The sequence below is a fragment of the Sarcophilus harrisii genome, chromosome 1, assembly GCF_902635505.1.
Source record: "Sarcophilus harrisii chromosome 1, mSarHar1.11, whole genome shotgun sequence".
Lineage (NCBI taxonomy): Eukaryota > Metazoa > Chordata > Mammalia > Dasyuromorphia > Dasyuridae > Sarcophilus > Sarcophilus harrisii.
This window is the reverse complement of record NC_045426.1, coordinates 124,146,207-124,162,752: the sequence shown is the minus strand read 5'-3', so window position 1 is coordinate 124,162,752 and position 16,546 is coordinate 124,146,207. Positions and strand designations below refer to the sequence as shown.

At 50.5% G+C, this 16,546-nt stretch overlaps 2 protein-coding genes across 4 annotated transcripts; one reads left to right on the top strand and one right to left on the bottom strand.

The window, feature by feature from the left end:
• Positions 1-165: 165 nt before the first annotated feature.
• Positions 166-4,244, bottom strand: TUFM (Tu translation elongation factor, mitochondrial). The gene is made up of 11 exons (XM_031963045.1): positions 4,061-4,244; positions 3,660-3,700; positions 3,340-3,505; positions 2,883-3,049; positions 2,510-2,614; positions 2,147-2,311; positions 1,688-1,820; positions 1,440-1,544; positions 1,175-1,326; positions 915-1,034; positions 166-604 (listed from the first exon to the last, which is right to left on the bottom strand). The coding sequence occupies exons 1-11, from the start codon at positions 4,101-4,103 to the stop codon at positions 431-433; spliced, it is 1,371 nt and encodes a 456-aa protein (XP_031818905.1). The 5' UTR covers positions 4,104-4,244; the 3' UTR covers positions 166-430.
• Positions 4,245-8,073: 3,829 nt separating this feature from the next.
• SH2B1 (SH2B adaptor protein 1) lies at positions 8,074-16,281 on the top strand. Of its 3 annotated transcripts, XM_012543320.3 has the most exons (10): positions 8,076-8,554; positions 10,024-11,036; positions 11,395-11,496; positions 12,014-12,105; positions 12,258-12,364; positions 13,645-13,845; positions 14,172-14,383; positions 14,663-14,834; positions 15,303-15,402; positions 15,569-16,281. In XM_012543320.3, exons 2-10 carry the CDS (start codon positions 10,113-10,115, stop codon positions 15,585-15,587), a joined length of 1,929 nt encoding a protein of 642 aa, XP_012398774.1. In that variant the 5' UTR covers positions 8,076-8,554; positions 10,024-10,112; the 3' UTR covers positions 15,588-16,281. The 3 variants fall into 3 exon arrangements, with proteins under 3 accessions (XP_023353640.1, XP_031818874.1, XP_012398774.1); XM_023497872.2 differs by lacking the exon at positions 15,303-15,402 and having other exon boundaries at positions 8,074-8,554; XM_031963014.1 differs by lacking the exon at positions 15,303-15,402 and having other exon boundaries at positions 8,074-11,036.
• The last annotated feature ends 265 nt before the right edge of the window (positions 16,282-16,546 follow it).

Below are 16,546 nucleotides of genomic sequence, written 5' to 3'. Positions count from 1 at the left end.
GTAGGCGGCACAAATAATACTATCATTTTGCAAATAAGGAAATGAAATAGCTAGAACTAAAACAGGACTTGAGGAATTCCAGGTGCAACTACTGTTTATACCCCTGATAACACTTTAGAGGTCACTGTAAAATCCCCCCAAAAAAAACATCCTCAACAGAAATCGTCCATTTGAAGGTACAAATACCAGTACCCAACTTTTTAATCTGTACAATAGGAAGTTACTACACATGTTGTGTTCCACCAATCACACAACACTTTATTTTCCTTAAAACTTACAAGCCTCTCAGGTCTAGGAGACATCAGTGCTATATCTGGCAGGAAAGTCTGAGGACCTTTTTTTTTTTCCTTTTTCTTAAAACTTCCTAAACTTGAGTTCTTGACTCAGGCCAGTGAAGTTACCAATTCTGGAAAGAAGGCCGGAATTGCGCTCAGCTCCATTTAATGTTTTTATCCTCTTCAGTCAAAGCTGCTATATTAGTGACCAAGCCAGTACCGATAGTTTTACCACCATCCCTCAGGGTAAAACGCTGACCTTTCTCCAAGATCATGGGTTGTCTTAAGATTAAGTTTAACTTCAGATCTTCCCCAGGCATGGCCATCTCCTGGAGAAGAAAATGGGGGTTAGCTAATGAATCACTGTCCTCAATTAACCAAGATGTGGGTGAGAGGGAAGGGAATTAAGAGATGAAGATGTAGGAGAGCAGAGAAAGGAAATCACTGCTGCCCACATATAATTTCATGTAAGCATCAACAACTACCCTCGGCTATTGTCTATTTTTTTTTTTTTTTTTTTAAAGAAGAAATTATATGTAGGTAGCAGGAAAATCATCAGAAACATTTAAAGTGCTAACCATGTGTCAGGCTGTGCTGGGCATATGAAAACAAAAACTCACTGGTCAACTACCAACTCACCTTCTCTGGGGGCAGAAGGACCCGACAAGCCATGTCCCATGTGAGAGAGAACATGACAGGCATGAAGTGTGACACAAATGGTTTGTGACGGCCACCTTCTTCCTTGCTGAGAATGTAAACCTGGAAAATGAAGCAAACAATTAGAAGCCTTTGTCTACTGTTACTTCTGTCTTCCTAAAAAGAGAATTGGACCAGAGCTTAACGGAAGGATACAGCCCAGGGATTCCTGGGACACTTTCTCTCTCCCAATTATAGCTTACCTGAGCCTCAACCTTCTGATGGGGCTGAATGGAGCCCGGTTTGACCATCACCATACCCCGTCGAACATCCTCCCTCTTCAGCCCCCGAATTAATGCACCAAGGTTATCTCCAGCCTCAGCTCGGTCCAGACTCTGGTGAAACATTTCAATTCCTGTAACAGGAGAGCAATTTTAAAGCAGGAACAAGAAGGGAGACAAGACCTCAGTCTAGTGTAAACAAGAACAGAGGAAATAGAAAGGTTTAATAGTAGGCTATGAACTTTACCTGTAACCACAGAGCGAATATTCTTGCTGTGACCCAGGAATTCACATTCATCTCCTTTCTTCACAGTTCCTCTCTCCAGAGTGCCTGTCACAACTGTGCCACGGCCTAGAACAGAACAATTTAAAATAGGACTTCACTGGAATTGGGAAAAATTAAAAATGTCAAGCAGGGATGACTCCAAACCAGGAAGAAAACACTTTTCAAGGGAATCTGGAAAGAGTTGGGGAAAATGTAAAAGCCAATCTCACCAGGGATGGAGTAAACAGACTCCACAGGTAACAGGAAGGGCTTCTCTAGATCCCGAACGGGCACAGGAATATGAGTGTCCACAGCATCCAGCAGTTTCATTACAGCATTCACCCCTAACTCTGGCTGCCGCTGCTGTGGTTAAAGAAAAGGCACAGAGTTAGTTCCAGCTTTTTCTCTGAAAAATACAGGGTAGCTTAAGCAGAAATGTGGTACATGGCCTGAAGTTCTTATTCAGTCTTCCAGACATCTCTCCATAAGACCTCAGACATAGGTCAGTCCAGTTCAGGGGTGTATAGTATTACATGGAACAGTCTGCCCAAATGGGAAAATTATTTATTCTCTATGACAACCCTCTCCTCTCCAAAGTATTCCCAAACAGCTTCATTCCATGAATCAGAACGAATAAAGAGTCCCAAGGAGAATAGTCCCCCAACCTGTGGCCTTCTATTCCCCCTTACCTCAAGGGCACAGAGGGCAGAACCAACTATGACAGGTGTCTTCTCCCCATCATAGCCAAACTCAGTGAGCAGCTCCCGTATTTCTAGCTCTACTAGTTCTACCATCTCATTGTCCTGGACAGCATCTGCCTTGTTCACAAACACTACCATGTGCTCCACACCAATCTGGTGGAAGAAAATTGCTCCCATTAATGAGGTTTACACTAAAGTTTAGAAAAGAACATTTAAATGCCATATAGAAATGCTCCTGACTTCTGTAAATCCATGTCCCACTTCATAACTTTTCTAAAGAGTGCCTCCCTCTATCCTCCCCCCACTGTAGATTTAGGTTTCTGGTACAACTCCACCTGAAGAGACTGATACCTGTTTGGCAAGCAGCAGGTGCTCCCTTGTCTGGGGCATGGGGCCATCGTTGGCTGCCACCACCAGGATGCAACCATCCAGTGGGGCTGTGCCAGTGATCATGTTCTGGAGACAGAAAACGATAATACTTGAGCAGGCAAATTCTCTTGGCTTTCAGTTTTTTCTGCCTTTCCTTTCTCCAAGGGATGTGCTGTGGTTAGTCCTTTTCCATTATTCCCTCTTTTCCTGGGCCTCAAACTCCTCCTTTCAAGCCTTTTAACTAGTTTCCTTACCAACCCCCACACTACAACGTAACACTTTTGTCTCTTCCCTGGAGCTCCGAGTTCTTTCGGCCACTTCAGTGTCTAGGGTTGCTTAGCTACGTTCATCTCACCTTGACATAGTCAGCATGCCCGGGACAGTCAGTATGAGCATAGTGTCGAGAGGCTGTGCTATATTCCACGTGGGCTGCATTGATGGTGATGCCCCGGGCCCGCTCCTCTGGTGCGTTGTCGATCTCCTCATACTTCTTAAATTTGGCCCCACCACCCTCTGCCAGGACTTGGAACCAGAAGGGAAGAAATAGATGAAGTACACGCCCTTTAAGTGGCCCTCTGTCCTTTTTTTCCTTCTGACTACTGCCTAGGTCTAGATCCCACATCCAAAGAGAAGCGACATCTGGGAAACGTGGCTCTTTTGAGCTTCTCCCTCATCCCCCACGTATGTGGTCCCTAGACTCACAGGACATCCTCCATCGGCGCCACTTTAAAATTCCATCCCGTTTACCTATTTCCCCCTCTGATAAAGAAAAAAACTATTTTCTCCCCATGCAAACACGCCCCTGTCCTTACTCTTGGTGATTGCTGCGGTCAGCGTCGTTTTGCCGTGATCCACATGACCAATAGTGCCGATGTTAATGTGGGGTTTGTCTCTCACATAAGTCTTCTTGGCCTCTACAGCAAGACCCCGTAAAATGAGGGGCAGGGAGGACTTCTGCCCTGGGTGAGAAAGCTGGGCCTGGAAAAAAGGGGGCGCATCACGCTGATAGCAAGGGGGGGGGGGGATGCTGCAGCCCGTGGGGGGGGGGGGAGAGCGGGGCCACTGTCCCGGACACCTTCCCCTTGTTCCCCTTGGCTGTAGCCGGGGGCAGGGCTCGGGGGAGCGAGCTTACCCTTTTCAGAAACTTATGCAGCAGCTGGCAGCTCTGAAAAACTGAGGAGACAAGACGCGGCTTTAGAGCGGGAAAGGCTTTGGTTTCCCCTTCCTCCCCCCTGCCCCTTCATGCCCTCTAAGCTCCCCTCCAGCTTTCCTCTCTCATTTCTTGTTTCCCCCGCCCCCCCCCAGAGGATCTTCCGGGTCCCATCCCCCCTTCTCCCTCGGCCCCTCCCCTCCTGCGGCCTCCTCCGGGGGTTCGCGGCCCCGCGCGCTCCTGGCCGCCTGCGCCAGCCGGCCTGCTTCCCTTTTGGGCCCCTCCTCGCCCTGCTCCCAGCCCGCCCCTCGCAGCCCTCCCGCCGCTTGGCTCTGGCCCGAGGTCAAAGGGAGCAGCCGCCGGTCTCCGCGGCGCCCTCCTACCGCTGGGTCCTGGCCGAGCGCGGAACATAGCGGTGGCAGCCATCGCGACCAAGGACGGGGGCGAACGGAGAAGGGAGGGGACAATGGGGGCGCCCGAGGGGAGAGGAGCCGGGAACCCAACAGCGTGTGAAGCGCTAAGGGCACGGGGCACTGAAAGCTACTTCCGTCGGATGGAAGTGACGTAAGGGCGGGGGAGACTATAGAGAAGCTCCCTCTAGGACCGCGTGGCGGACTTCCTGTGTGGCAGGGATACCCAGAAGGAGACTGGATCCGAAGGCCGGAGACTTAGCAGGTTGCTGCCTCCCACAATGCACCGCCGGGAACAACAGCCAAGTCCCGCCCCGCCCCCGCCCCCGCTTTGTGTTGCCCCTTGGGATTGGTGGGCGTCTGAGGGCGCGCTCTGGGGAAGTTCTTAGGCGACGGTTGTAAACAGCCCGGGGAGGTCTCCGTTTTCGTCTAGTGATCCTGGAATCCTTTTTGTCTCAGACATGACCCTGCCGACCCCCGGTTGGCAATTCATGAACGAAGGAAGGAAAGCATTGGAGTGCTCTTGCAGAGGAGGCGCTCGCTTGCGTGGGTGGTTTCCTCCTCGCGCAGCGAAACCTGGGGCTCGTCCCTGGGCCAGTCTCTGCTGCGTTACAGGTAGTTTGCAAAACCCTGCAAGTGCGGAAAGAAAGGCAGTCCCCATCGTGACAGAGCTTGCACCCTAACAAGGGCAGGCAGTACTAAAGGGTGCTCCGTGGGAAAGGATGTTTTTTGTTTTTTTGTTTTGTTTTTGTTTTTATTTTATTTTTATTTTTTTTGGAAAGGATGTTTTAATCTGGAAGTTAACGGGGGGATGAGTGGAGGCTTCATTTCCTGAAAGCTGGGGCAAATGTTGGTTTGTATGTAGGACCTAAAGCGAAAAATGGAGGGAGACTGTGTAGGAGGAGGAGAATGGGGAGAGGGGTTAAACATGGTTGGGATTTAAGACTAAGACACAATGCTCCAAAATTCCAAACAATGTTCCAAAATTGAGCAGGCTTGTTTCTCCAGGGTATGAGGGCTGGGGTCTCCCCTACATCGGCTCTGGAGATCCATTCTTGTTTCTGTCTGAAACCCCCCTATTAGGGATCTTCTTCTGGGTTCCCTGTTGAAAAGAAAATACTTCTAAAGCATTAACAAACTGTACTTAATGTGCTAGATCAACTTTTAAAATGAAGAAAGTACGGCCCCTAGTCCAAATTCCTGCAGAACCTTCCTAGCTGGTTTCTTTGCTCCAACATTCTTTCTCTGATCCATCCTGCAAGCAGATTCTTTTATAAAACTTAGCTCTGATCACGTCACTCCTAATCAGAAATCTTCAGTGGTTCCCCCAAGACCTGTAGCAGGCATTGTGGTATAATGGAAAGAGTAATGTTTGGTCTTGTTAGTCAGAAGATCTGAGTTCAGGTATCTTTTCTGATACTTATTTAATGTGTAATCTCGATAGGTAACTTCATTTCAGGTTCCTCATCTGCAAAATAGGGAAATAGTCCTCATATTAATTCATAAAGTCATTGTGAGAAGAAAATTGTCTTCCTTAAAATTCTATAAAAACGTGAGCCATTATTATTACAGGATGAAATCCAAACTTTTGGACTTACAGATCAAGACACTCTAGCATCTGATCCCTATTTACTTTAGGGATCTTTCCAATCTCAGCTTTCACTATTGTCTTCTACTTTTAAACTTCAGCCAACTTGTTCCATCAGGAATGTTTTTTTTTTTTTTTCCCTCCATCTATTTAAAACCAGCCCCCTGTTTAAAAGGCCTCGCTCAAACTCTTTCTACTTAGTGAATCTTCTACCAAAATCCTCAGTCAGATGGGCACTTTTCTAAGAATACCCCAACCATAGCTATTATCATATTTGTAACAGGAATGATCAGGAGACTCCTAATCAATATGATGAGTCTCCCAATCAATTAGATAAGTCCTTTGTTAGAAGAGCATACCTCACATAGAGCTACACAGGTACCATCGTCTTTTGTTGAGAGTACTAGTGATTTTCTCTTACTGGTCTCCAGTGACTAGAGCTGCCTTAAAAGATGAATGTGTACTGAGAATCAGGGATATATTAGAGGAACCATCTTAATAAAGTCTATAAAAATGATAGTGACTTGTGAAAATCTACCTTGGGTGTAATTCTGGGTAGAATTTATAAACAAGGGAGAAAGGAAAATAAATTGGGCAATTTTGGTTACACGAAATGTAAAAGCTTTTGCACAAAAAGTAATGAAATTAAAATGAGAAGGGGAAAAATAGAATTAGGGAAGAAATCTGCAACAACATTTTTTGATAAAGGTTTCATTTCCAAGATATATAAGGAATTGATTCAAATTTATAAGAGCCATTCCCCAATAGATAAACAAAGGACAAGAGCAAGCACTTTTCAAAGGAAGACATCCAAGATATCAACAATCATATGATAGAATGTTCCAAATCATTAATAGAGAATTGTGAATTATAGCAGCACTAAGATTTTATCTCATACCCATCAATTGGCAAAGATGACAAAAAGAAAAAAACGACTAATGTTGGAGGAGTTGAATGAAAACAGGCATGCTAATGCACTGTTAGTGGAACTTTAAATTGATCCAGCTATTCTGGTAAATAGTATAGAACTATATCCCCAAAGTCTTTAAGATTAAAAAATCTTTTACCTAGGGATACCACTAATAGGATTGTATTCTAAAGAAATCAAAGAAGAAAAGGATCCCTGTGTACAAAAATCTATCAGCACTTTTCATAGTAGCCCCAAAGTGGAAACTAAGGGGATGAATGCCCATTTATCTCAGAACAGCTAAATAAATCTTGGTATATGAATGTGGCACTTATGACAAGCCACAGAGATATATGTAACACAAGTGTAATCTCCAGCTTACAGATGAACTCAGGAAAGTCAAGGGACTTCTTTGTGATCACAAAGCCACTAATACTCAAACCCCAGTCTGATACTCTTCACCATACCATTCTATATTAATGGGACAAAAGCCTTTCCTTAACACAAAGGCTAGTTGCAGAATCCTAGAAACAAAACACCATCCACATGAATCTTCAGTTAAAGTGACCCGAGTCCATTGGTTTCTCAACTTGATTCAAGTCCCTAAGTACCAAAGCTTGGGCTACCGCTGAAGTTTCTGCGACAGCTAGCAAGCTCACGGAGTGTCATGTAGTGCCAGAAGAGAATGCACAAGGCATCTGATGCAATTTCCTCATTTAACAGAAGAGGAAACTGAGGCGCAGAACGACTCGGGGACCAGGATTAGAATTCAGGCTCCCCACTTCTCTTTCTTAGGACATCATGCTGTCTGGTAAGCCAGGGACCTGGCGAGAGGCCAAAGTAGACGTTTTTCAGGGGGGTCCCAAGTGGGGAGCTCTCCTCGGGCTTCTCCATTAAGAATGCCACACTCTCTTAGGTCTGGTGTCAACTCGGGAGCCACTGGATACCCTCTCCTCTAGGGATTAGGGAGAGGCCCGGGGGCTTCTCAGGGGCTTCTGTACAAGGTCTCTCCCAGAAACAGGACAAGGTCATAAACTCAGGGGCAGCTAGGGGGCGGTGGATAGTGCTGGGTCTTTACTCAGGAAGACCCGAGTTCAAATTTCACCTCAGAAAAAACATTAGCTCTGTGACTCTGAGCAAGCCACTTACAACCCTTCGCCTCAGTTTCCTCATCTGTAAAATAATCTGCAGAAAGAATGGCAAACCACTCCGGTACCTCTGCCAAGAAGACCCCAAAGAAAACAGAACAAAAAACCCAAAAAGGGGTCACCAAGAGCGGGTGAGACAGAAAACGACAGAACAACATATATTCCCGTTCCAGACTCCCCAATTGGGAGGTGGGAGCTCTTTCTCAAGGTCACCTCAGCCTTCCCACATCCCTCCCCTAGGGGGTGCTGTGTCTTCAGCGAACAGAAGGAAGCGGCGCTCTAGGAGGCCAGCTGACCCCTCCGTGACCTCCGGCCAGCCTTTCCGCCCTGCTCTCTCTGGTTTCACGCTCCCCTAGCGGTAGCTTCGCCTTGCGTCTGTTTGGGATACTCTATCTCGAGGCATCGTCTCTATGGTTGGCTGGCCAAGCTCCCCCGTCCTGCTTGCGGAAGATGGCCGGGCCGGTCCTAGTCTAGACTAGCGCATCTCCGTGGGATGTCTCGGGGAGCGTCCCATCCTAGGGGCGACGGGGGAAGACGCTGCAGTTTTACAGCGCCTCCTCCCGCTCTGCATCTAAGAGTCCCTACTCCTGCAGCCCAGGAGAGCGATCTCTATGATCCCCGCGCCTTAGGAGGAGGAAGTCGGAGGAACGTGCCTTTCTCTCCCCGCTGCCTTATCTATGGTTTTTTTTTCCCTTGATGGGAAAGGGGGTCCCGGCGCCTGCGCAGTAGCTGGCTGGTCGCTGGTCACTGGTTGTTGGGGGTGGGTGGGGGAGCGGGAGCCGCCGCTGCTGCCGCCGGAGCAAACCGCGGGGACCGAGATGCAGGTGGGACCGGAACCGGAACCCCCCTCCTCATTCCCCTCTCCCCCCCGGACCCTCCCCCTTCCCCGGGCCTGGGGCTGGAGAGAAGGCCGGAGGTCCCGGAGCGGGGCCGGGGGCATGCCCCCGGACAGCGCCCCCCCCGGAGGCCGGTGCCGCGGGGCGCCCTGGGCGGAGGGAAGGCCGGCCATCTGCGGAGGCCCCCCACGGCCCGGGCTTGGGCGGGGGAGCAGGGAAGCCCTCGGTCTCAGCGCCGCAGCGCCGGGGACGGGGTCGGGCGCATCTGGGGAGGGCCCCCTGGGTGAGGGGCTCCCCGCCGGGTGGGGGCCTGGGTGCCTCCCTCTCCGTGCCCATCCCCCGGTCAGGAGGGGCTGTGGGCGGTGCCCGCCAGGCCGGGAAGCGCAGGGAGGGAGTGCGGGGGCAGCCTCCGGGGGAGGGTCCGGCCGGACGGGGGAGGCTGCTCCCCTCCGGCCCCGGAGATCCGGCCTCCGCAGTTTCTCCCTTGGCCGGCTCCAGGCTCTGGTGTCTGTGGAAATTCGCTTTGATGCCGGATCTAGCCTTGCCCGAACTTGCCGCCCCAGGGAGCTGCTATAGGCGGGAGGGACCCGCTCTGCCGGGGCCCCTTAGCGACGGCTCCGCCTCGGGGTCTTTTCTCACCTGGGGGGGGGGGGGGGGGGGGCGGGAGCCGAGGGCTCCGCCTCGCTTAGCGGGGCTGCTGGGAAACCGCTCAGAAATCGTCAGGCGGGGTGTGAACGCCCCCAGCCTTGTTTTCCCAGAGGCCCGCTCGCTCTGGCTGCGGCACCCAGGGCCCCTGTGTCACAACCCGTCTAACCTTTAGCCCTTTTGTTTCCTTCTGTTCTTAGCGACAATAAAAAATAGTTCATCCCCGCCTTCTCGTAGTTTTTTTCTTGTGACTGAGGGGAGAAGGTAGTGAGGTAGTTGTGCTCCCCATCCTGTAAAGAGCAGCCGCTGACCCCTTGGTGGAAGAGCAGGTAGGAGCGGTGCTCGCAGAAGTGTTTTAAGCGCTAGGCAGGGGAGCAGGTGGCAGTCACCCCTGTAGTGCTGATCCTTGGAGGAGGAGACCGGTGGACGGATTTCTGAAAGGGAGGTGATGGAAAAGGAAGCTTTATAAGTAACTAAAGGGTTGGGGGTTTTTTTTGGGGGGGGGTGGTGATCAGCTCGCCTCTAACTCTTTGGGGATCACAGCCAAAGACTAGGCTGAGATTACAGCAGAAAGCACGGAGGTTAGCTCTCTGGGAAAGCTACCAGAGCTTGAGAAGCGTGAGAACCTGGAGTAGGGGAAGGAAGCTAACGTAGCTTTCCGAATGGGAAAGGAACAATATGAACAGAAGTGGGAGCTTCTCAGTGGGGGAGAAACAATTAAGTTATTTCTGGAACCTGGGGAAAGGTTTACAAAAGAATACAAACATTAACCCTAATACTGTTATATATGTGCCTCTTTTTCCCTTCTACAGTTGCTGCAAATGACCCTGAGTCTTCCGGCCTTCCCCCCCACTTCCTTCCCTCCCCTGGGTCCCCCACTCTCCATTTCATCCGGCTCATCATGAATGGTGCCCCTTCCCCTGAGGATGGGGCTTCCCCTTCTCCTCCCCCTCTGCCGCCACCACCACCTCCTCCAAGTTGGCGGGAGTTCTGTGAATCCCACGCTCGGGCGGCAGCCCTGGACTTTGCCCGACGCTTCCGCCTCTACTTGGCTTCCCATCCCCAATATGCCGGGCCTGGGGCTGAGGCAGCCTTTTCCCGACGTTTCGCTGAGCTCTTCTTGCAGCACTTTGAGGCAGAGGTGGCCCGGGCCTCTGGTTCCCTTTTATCATCTGGTTCAATCCCTCTGAGTCCTGGTACGGAAACCCCATCCCGTGATCTTTCCCTGGAGAGCTGCAGGAACAGTGGGCCTCTGACTGTGTTGGGTCCTTCTCGATCCTCTGAAGACCTGGCTGCCCCTCTCCCTTCCTCAATCTCCTCATCCTCAAAGCCTAAGCTGAAGAAACGTTTCTCCCTTCGCTCTGTGGGCCGATCAGTACGAGGCTCAGTTCGAGGGATCTTGCAGTGGCGGGGAGCTGGTGATCCCCCCTCTCCAGTGGGACCCTTGGAGACCTCTGCCTCTGGGCCACCTGTCCTGGGTGGAAACAGCAACTCCAACTCCTCTGGTGGGGGTGGTAGCACCAATGTGGGGCCAAGTGGCGGTGGGGCATCCCCCGGGGAAAGATGGACACATCGTTTTGAGAGGCTGAGACTAAGTAGGGGAGGGGGACCCTTAAAGGAAGGGACAGGGACGGTGCAAAGGGAGGGGCTACTGAGCTTCATGGGAACAGAGGAGGCAGCTGTTGGAGGAGAAGGTCGAGGGGGAGGAGGAATTGGAACCTCATCTGGGGGTGGGGGACCACCAAGGTGGCAGAAGTGTCGCCTGCTGCTTCGGAGTGAGGGGGAAGGAGGAGGAAATCGGCTGGAGTTCTATATCCCACCTAAGGTGAGAGAGAAGGGGAAGCGTGACTGTGGATAAATAATGTAAATGCCTTGCAGATAGAACCCCAGAAGTTTACAAGCTGATAGGCTTTTACCTTTTTTTTTTTTTTTTTTTGAAATTTGGACCCATCTTGCCAACTCTAGACACTTGTTAAGTGTACAGGACTAGGGTGGTGATTTAAACAGTTTTTCTGCCACCTCCACATTACTTACAAGGTAGAGCAGGGAGCCATTGGGCTTGTGTTGACACCTTTGTGAAGTGGGAAGAGCTGGGAGGCCAGGTTCCCCCCCCTTTCCCCCAGAAGTGGAGAAGTGTATTTGAGCGTGAATATTGGGACTCCTACCAGCCTCTTCTACCACAGGCATCCCGGCCCCGGATCAACATCCTGTGTTCTACCATCACAGATGTCCGGACAACCACAGCCCTGGAGATGCCGGATAGAGAGAATACCTTTGTGGTCAAGGTCAGCAGCTTTGGCATTTTCATTCTTCTTTTATCATCCATTCCAAAGAATAGGATTCTTGTCTACTGGTGGGGGGAAGGGAGGGTGAGTGCAGGACGGAAGATAGGCAGGCTCTAGGTTTTCTCAGGGACTAGAAGTTGTGAGAAAGGGGCCATGATCCCACAACCAAGGGACAGTTCCCAGAAATGAAGATATGCTCTTGAAGTTTAGGCCTCCCTTTCTCTTTCTCACTCCATGTGTGTGTGTATGTGTGTGTATATATATATATATACACACCTTTATGTATACACACATATGTACATCTTTATACACAAGTATATATGTGTGTGTGTGTGCGTGCATATACACACATATAATACAAATACACTTGGGAAGTGACACACTAGAAAAGGAAATGGCTGGAGAGAAGGTTCTTCTCATTGAGGTTGGTTGAAGGTACCTGGGAAGCTCTCCATGTCTTATAGGCCTGCACTTGCCCCCATCTGCTGTCTGAAGTACCTTACCCTTGTCTCCATAGGTGGAGGGTTCTGTGGAATATATTCTGGAGACAGCTGATGCCCTAAATATGAAGGTTTGGGTGTCTGATCTACAGGATTGCCTGAGCCCAGGGTGAGGGGCCTGAGGGAGCAAGGGAGGGTAGGTGGTAGAAAAGGTGCTTAATGCTGCTCAGTTCATCTTGTGACTTTTCCCTCTTCCCCCTTCTTTTCCCTGAAATTTTCTATGCCACTGATTCCCAATCTGATGACTTCATTCCCTACCAGAGAAAACACAGACAGCCTGGACCTATCCTGCCTCAACCACTCGGAGAGTCTGCCCAGCCAGGAGCTGCCCTTGGGGCCTAGTGAGAGCAATGAGCACTTATCTCAGGGTGAGACAGGAGAAAAGGACAGACAGACCCTTGGGGGTAACTTGGGTTGTTACCCAAGCTCTACTCAAAATATTAGAGGTAGAAGAGACCTTATAGTTCAACTTCCTTGTTTTACAGGTGAGGAAACTGAGGGTCAGAGAGGAGGAGGGTAAGCGGCAGGGCAGAGTTGGGACTAGAACCCAGGTCTGCAGACTAATGGTCCAGGGGGTGTATCTTTTGAAGACCTGCTGTCTTAGCTTATTTAGTGAATCAGCATCAATAGACTGTCAGCCTCCACAAACTCTGAGGTCTTTTCCAGTTCTAAGATGGATATATTGATTTAGTGTCCAGAAGATGCTTTGAACTCGGGACATAAAAAGAACTTGAAGGTTGTTGCTTCTATTCTTAAGGGCCATTGTGGAGGGGAAGACATAGCATTAGATGAAACCAGCAGTAGTGTGAGGCAGGACCTGCCACGTACCTGGTGAGTGCTACCTGCAGCAGTTCCGTTGGATGTGAGAGGAGGAAGAAGCCACTGGTGCTCAGAATAGTCAAGGGAGGCCTCCTGGATTTTGATGGGCTTAGGTGGTAGGTCAGTGTAAGCAGAAAAGCGGAGGAAAAGAAGCAGGATTCTGGGGCAGCTAAGTGTCAGTGGGTGGAGCACCAGCCTTGGATTCGGGAGGACCCGAGTTCAAATTTGACCTTAGACACTTAACACTTGGCTGTGTGAGCCTGGGCAAGTCATTTAACCCCAATTGCCTCAGCAAAAACAGCAACAGTAAAATGAAAATAAGTGGGGTATGTGTATGAAGGGCAACAACTAATTTCAATTGGGCTGGAAGGAAGAAGACAGGAGAAAAGACTGGAGAGGTAAGTAGACTGAGGTTAGGCTGAAGGGCTAAGTGCTGAACCAAGTTCAGTCTTTTTTGGGTTAAGTGACTTGCCCAGGGTCACACAGTTGGGAAGTGTTAAGTATCTGAGACCAGATTTAAACTCAGGTCCTCCTGATTTTAGGGCTGGTGCTCTATCTACTATGCCATGTAGCTGCCCCCCAAGTTCAGTCTTTTAGGAAATGAGCCCATAGAGGGTTTTGAGCATCAGATTGGTTTTTAGGAAGATTTTTCTGATGTCATCTATAGGATGGATTTGAGGAGGAAATTCGAGCCACAGAGACATTCAGAAAGCCATTCTCCTTTTGTGGCCTAGGGAGAAGAGTTCCCCTTTGCTTAACTGGGGAGTGGTTTGGGTTATGAAGGGTGCTGAATCTCATGTTTTTCCTGCACCTTTGGTTTTCCCTTTAGGGGCATATGGGGGCCTCTCGGATCGTCCTTCGGCTTCTGTCTCCCCCAGCTCTGCCTCCATTGCTGCTTCCCATTTTGATTCAATGGAACTACTGCCCCCAGAGTTGCCCCCCCGAGTCCCTATTGAAGAGGGGCCCCCAATGGGGACAACTTACCCTCCACCAGCCCCGTACCCTCCTCCAGACACTCCAGACACTCCAGGTACCTCGGTGTGTCTGTGTGTGTGTGTGTGTGTGTGTGTGTGTGTGTGTGTGTGTGTAGTAACATACATATGCATACCCATGTGGATAGAGAGGAGGATATTTGTGTGCCTTTGTCTCATAAGTCTTTCTAACTTCTTCTAATTCTAGTTCTTTTCTTACCTAAACTCTTTTTCCGGAGTCTTTCAGATATGAGGGACTGTGGGTGCCTAACCTAGGGGAAAAGGGAAATTATGAAAGGGAAGGGCTTCAAGACAAGATTCTTGTCCTCAGGGATGGGGGAGGCTTCCCTGACACCCCGGTTTCCCCACTCTTTCCTCCCTGAAGGTTCGTTCCTGTTCCAGGGGGAGTCAGATGGAGGTGATGGGGATCACCCCCTTTCAGAATACCCTTGGTTCCATGGGACCCTCTCCCGACTCAAAGCTGCCCAGCTAGTGTTGGCAGGGGGTGCTGGCAGCCATGGTGTCTTCCTGGTACGTCAAAGCGAGACGAGGAGGGGGGAGTATGTCCTCACGTTCAACTTCCAGGGCAAGGCCAAGGTGAGTGGCTCCATGGAAGGAAGGGCTTCTTTCTTTCTTAGAGAAAAGGAAACTTCAGGGTCTCCTGTAATGTCTTGGGAAACTTAGACGTATCCCTTGGAAAGAGTTCAGAGGAAGGGGAGTTCATGAAGTACATGGTTCCCAGGAAAATGGGAAACTTGGGGAAAAGATTTTAGATCTCAGAGGAAAGGGTAGTTTAAGAGAGATGACAGGGAGAAGGTGACAGCCCTCGGGTCCCAAGAAGAAAGCAGTTTTTACCTTCCCCATCCCGGCCCCCAGCACCTTCGTTTATCCCTGAATGAGGATGGTCAGTGCCGGGTGCAGCACCTCTGGTTCCAGACCGTCTTTGACATGCTGGAGCATTTCCGGGTCCACCCCATTCCCCTGGAATCCGGGGGCTCCAGTGACGTCACCCTCGTCAGCTATGTTGTGGCCTCCCAGCGGCTCCAAGGTAAGTGGGGCTGCAGGGGAGAAGAGAGGGGTGAGCAGAGAGGAGAAGGCTCTCAATGCAAGTTGTGGAGTATGTTTAGAGAGGGATGAGGGAGGGGCGGAATGGAGAAGAGTGAATGTACCTGTGGAGAGGGGCTTAACCACTCTTCCTTCCTGTCCCTTTGGAGGGGACCCTCAAACCACGGGGGAGGTGGGGAGGTGGTGAGAGTGGGATTGGTACATTTTCATTTCCATCAAAAGCCTCTGCCCATTGTCTGTCTCTGCTTCCATTCTTCCCTATGTTTTCCTCTCTCTTATCCTCATCTGTACCCTGATCTTCCTCTGTCCTTTCTTGGCAATGCTTTGCCTGTTCCCCCATGTGTTTGCCCCATGTGATCTTTACCCAAACCTCTGTTCCTCCTCTTTCCCCTTCCTGACCACTCTCCAACCCCTGCTGTCCTGTCTGTCCCTCCTCCTCACTCCCCCTCAGGCAGGGAACGGGCAGGGAGCCGAGCTGGGGTGTGTGAGGGAGATCGCTGCTATCCCGACGCCTCTTCCACCCTCATGCCCATCGGAGCGAGTGACTGTGTGTAAGTGTGCTTCCTCTCCATGTTCCATCCTCCATGAGGGGGCTTGGAAGGTGTGGGAAGAAGGTATTTGGGGCCTGAGGATAATGGAGGTAAAAGGGAGGGGGTGCCAAGAAGACTTAAGTCCTTTGTGTTCTCTCTGAGTTATCTTCCCTCCTACCCTTTCTAGAACCGAACATCTCCCATGACCCATCCCAACCTACTGACCCTGATCCGAGGGCAGACCCTGCACACCCTGGGGAAGAGGAGCAGATGGTGGAAGCACCAGAAGCTGCAGAGCAGGAGAAAGCAGGCAGTGGAGGGACCCCAGGAGAGCCAGGCCCTGTGGCCGAGCTCGAGGAGGCCACAGCCCTAAACAGGGAGCCCCCAGGGCTAGAGGGGCCTGCCGGGGAGGTGGGAGTGAACCCTTTTGTGCATTTCTTGCAGTTGCAGCCAGGGAATGCCGGGGAGGAAGGGGTCCGCTCCAGAGCCATCAATAACCAGTACTCCTTCCTATAAGGATGAATATCCCCACACACAACTAATTCCCCTTTCTTCTCGGCCCCGGGCCAGGACCCAGGACAGATCCTCCCCAGAGAGGTACAAACACTTCCCTTGCCCCTGTTTGTCTAGGGGGTGGGAATGGTACAGGACAGAGGGACAGAGCCATTAGTAACTTCCCAGATGACACACTCCAAGCCGCCCCTTTTCCGGGGCAGGGGACTTGGATCCATTACCTCCTTTTGGGGGTGGGCCAATTGTGCTCAGCCTCGCCCCCTGTGGGCCATTTCTCCAGTACCTCTCACAGCTCTCTGTGATGTATTGGGGAGGGGCTGTATCAGCTACATTAAGGATTTTTTTTTTAAGTGAAATGGAGAAACATCAATAAAAAGGTTTATCTCAGCTCTCTTGTCCTTGGCCCAATGTTTGTATCACGGAATGGAATTGGAGATGGGGATGTGATTGGCTCAGGAGGTGCATATAAGAATGCTTTTTGATCCCAAATCAGCCACTTCTGGGTGACTTTGTGCCCATGACTTCCCGTGTCAGACTAGTCATCTCTTAAGTCCCTTCCAACTCTTAATTTTCTAATTCTGAGATTCCAGCCCCGCAGGGAGAGCTGTGAAGTCGAGTCAGGGAATGAGGGGGGCTTCTTTTTTCTAAGTGG

Bases quoted from the DNA above. Each gene is read 5' to 3' on its own strand.
- TUFM (XM_031963045.1), bottom strand. From the start codon at position 4,103: ATGGCTGCCACCGCTATGTTCCGCGCTCGGCCAGGACCCAGCG. The intron at 3,050-3,339 runs GTAAGGACAGGG...TCTGGTTCCAAG, and splicing joins GACCGCAGCAATCACCAAGA to TCCTGGCAGAGGGTGGTGGG. The intron at 1,327-1,439 runs GTAAAGTTCATA...CTCCTGTTACAG, and splicing joins TATTCGCTCTGTGGTTACAG to GAATTGAAATGTTTCACCAG.
- SH2B1 (XM_031963014.1), top strand. From the start codon at position 9,999: ATGTGCCTCTTTTTCCCTTCTACAGTTGCTGCAAATGACCCTGAGTCT. The intron at 12,365-13,644 runs GTGAGACAGGAG...TTTTCCCTTTAG, and splicing joins CAATGAGCACTTATCTCAGG to GGGCATATGGGGGCCTCTCG. The intron at 13,846-14,171 runs GTACCTCGGTGT...TCCTCCCTGAAG, and splicing joins AGACACTCCAGACACTCCAG to GTTCGTTCCTGTTCCAGGGG.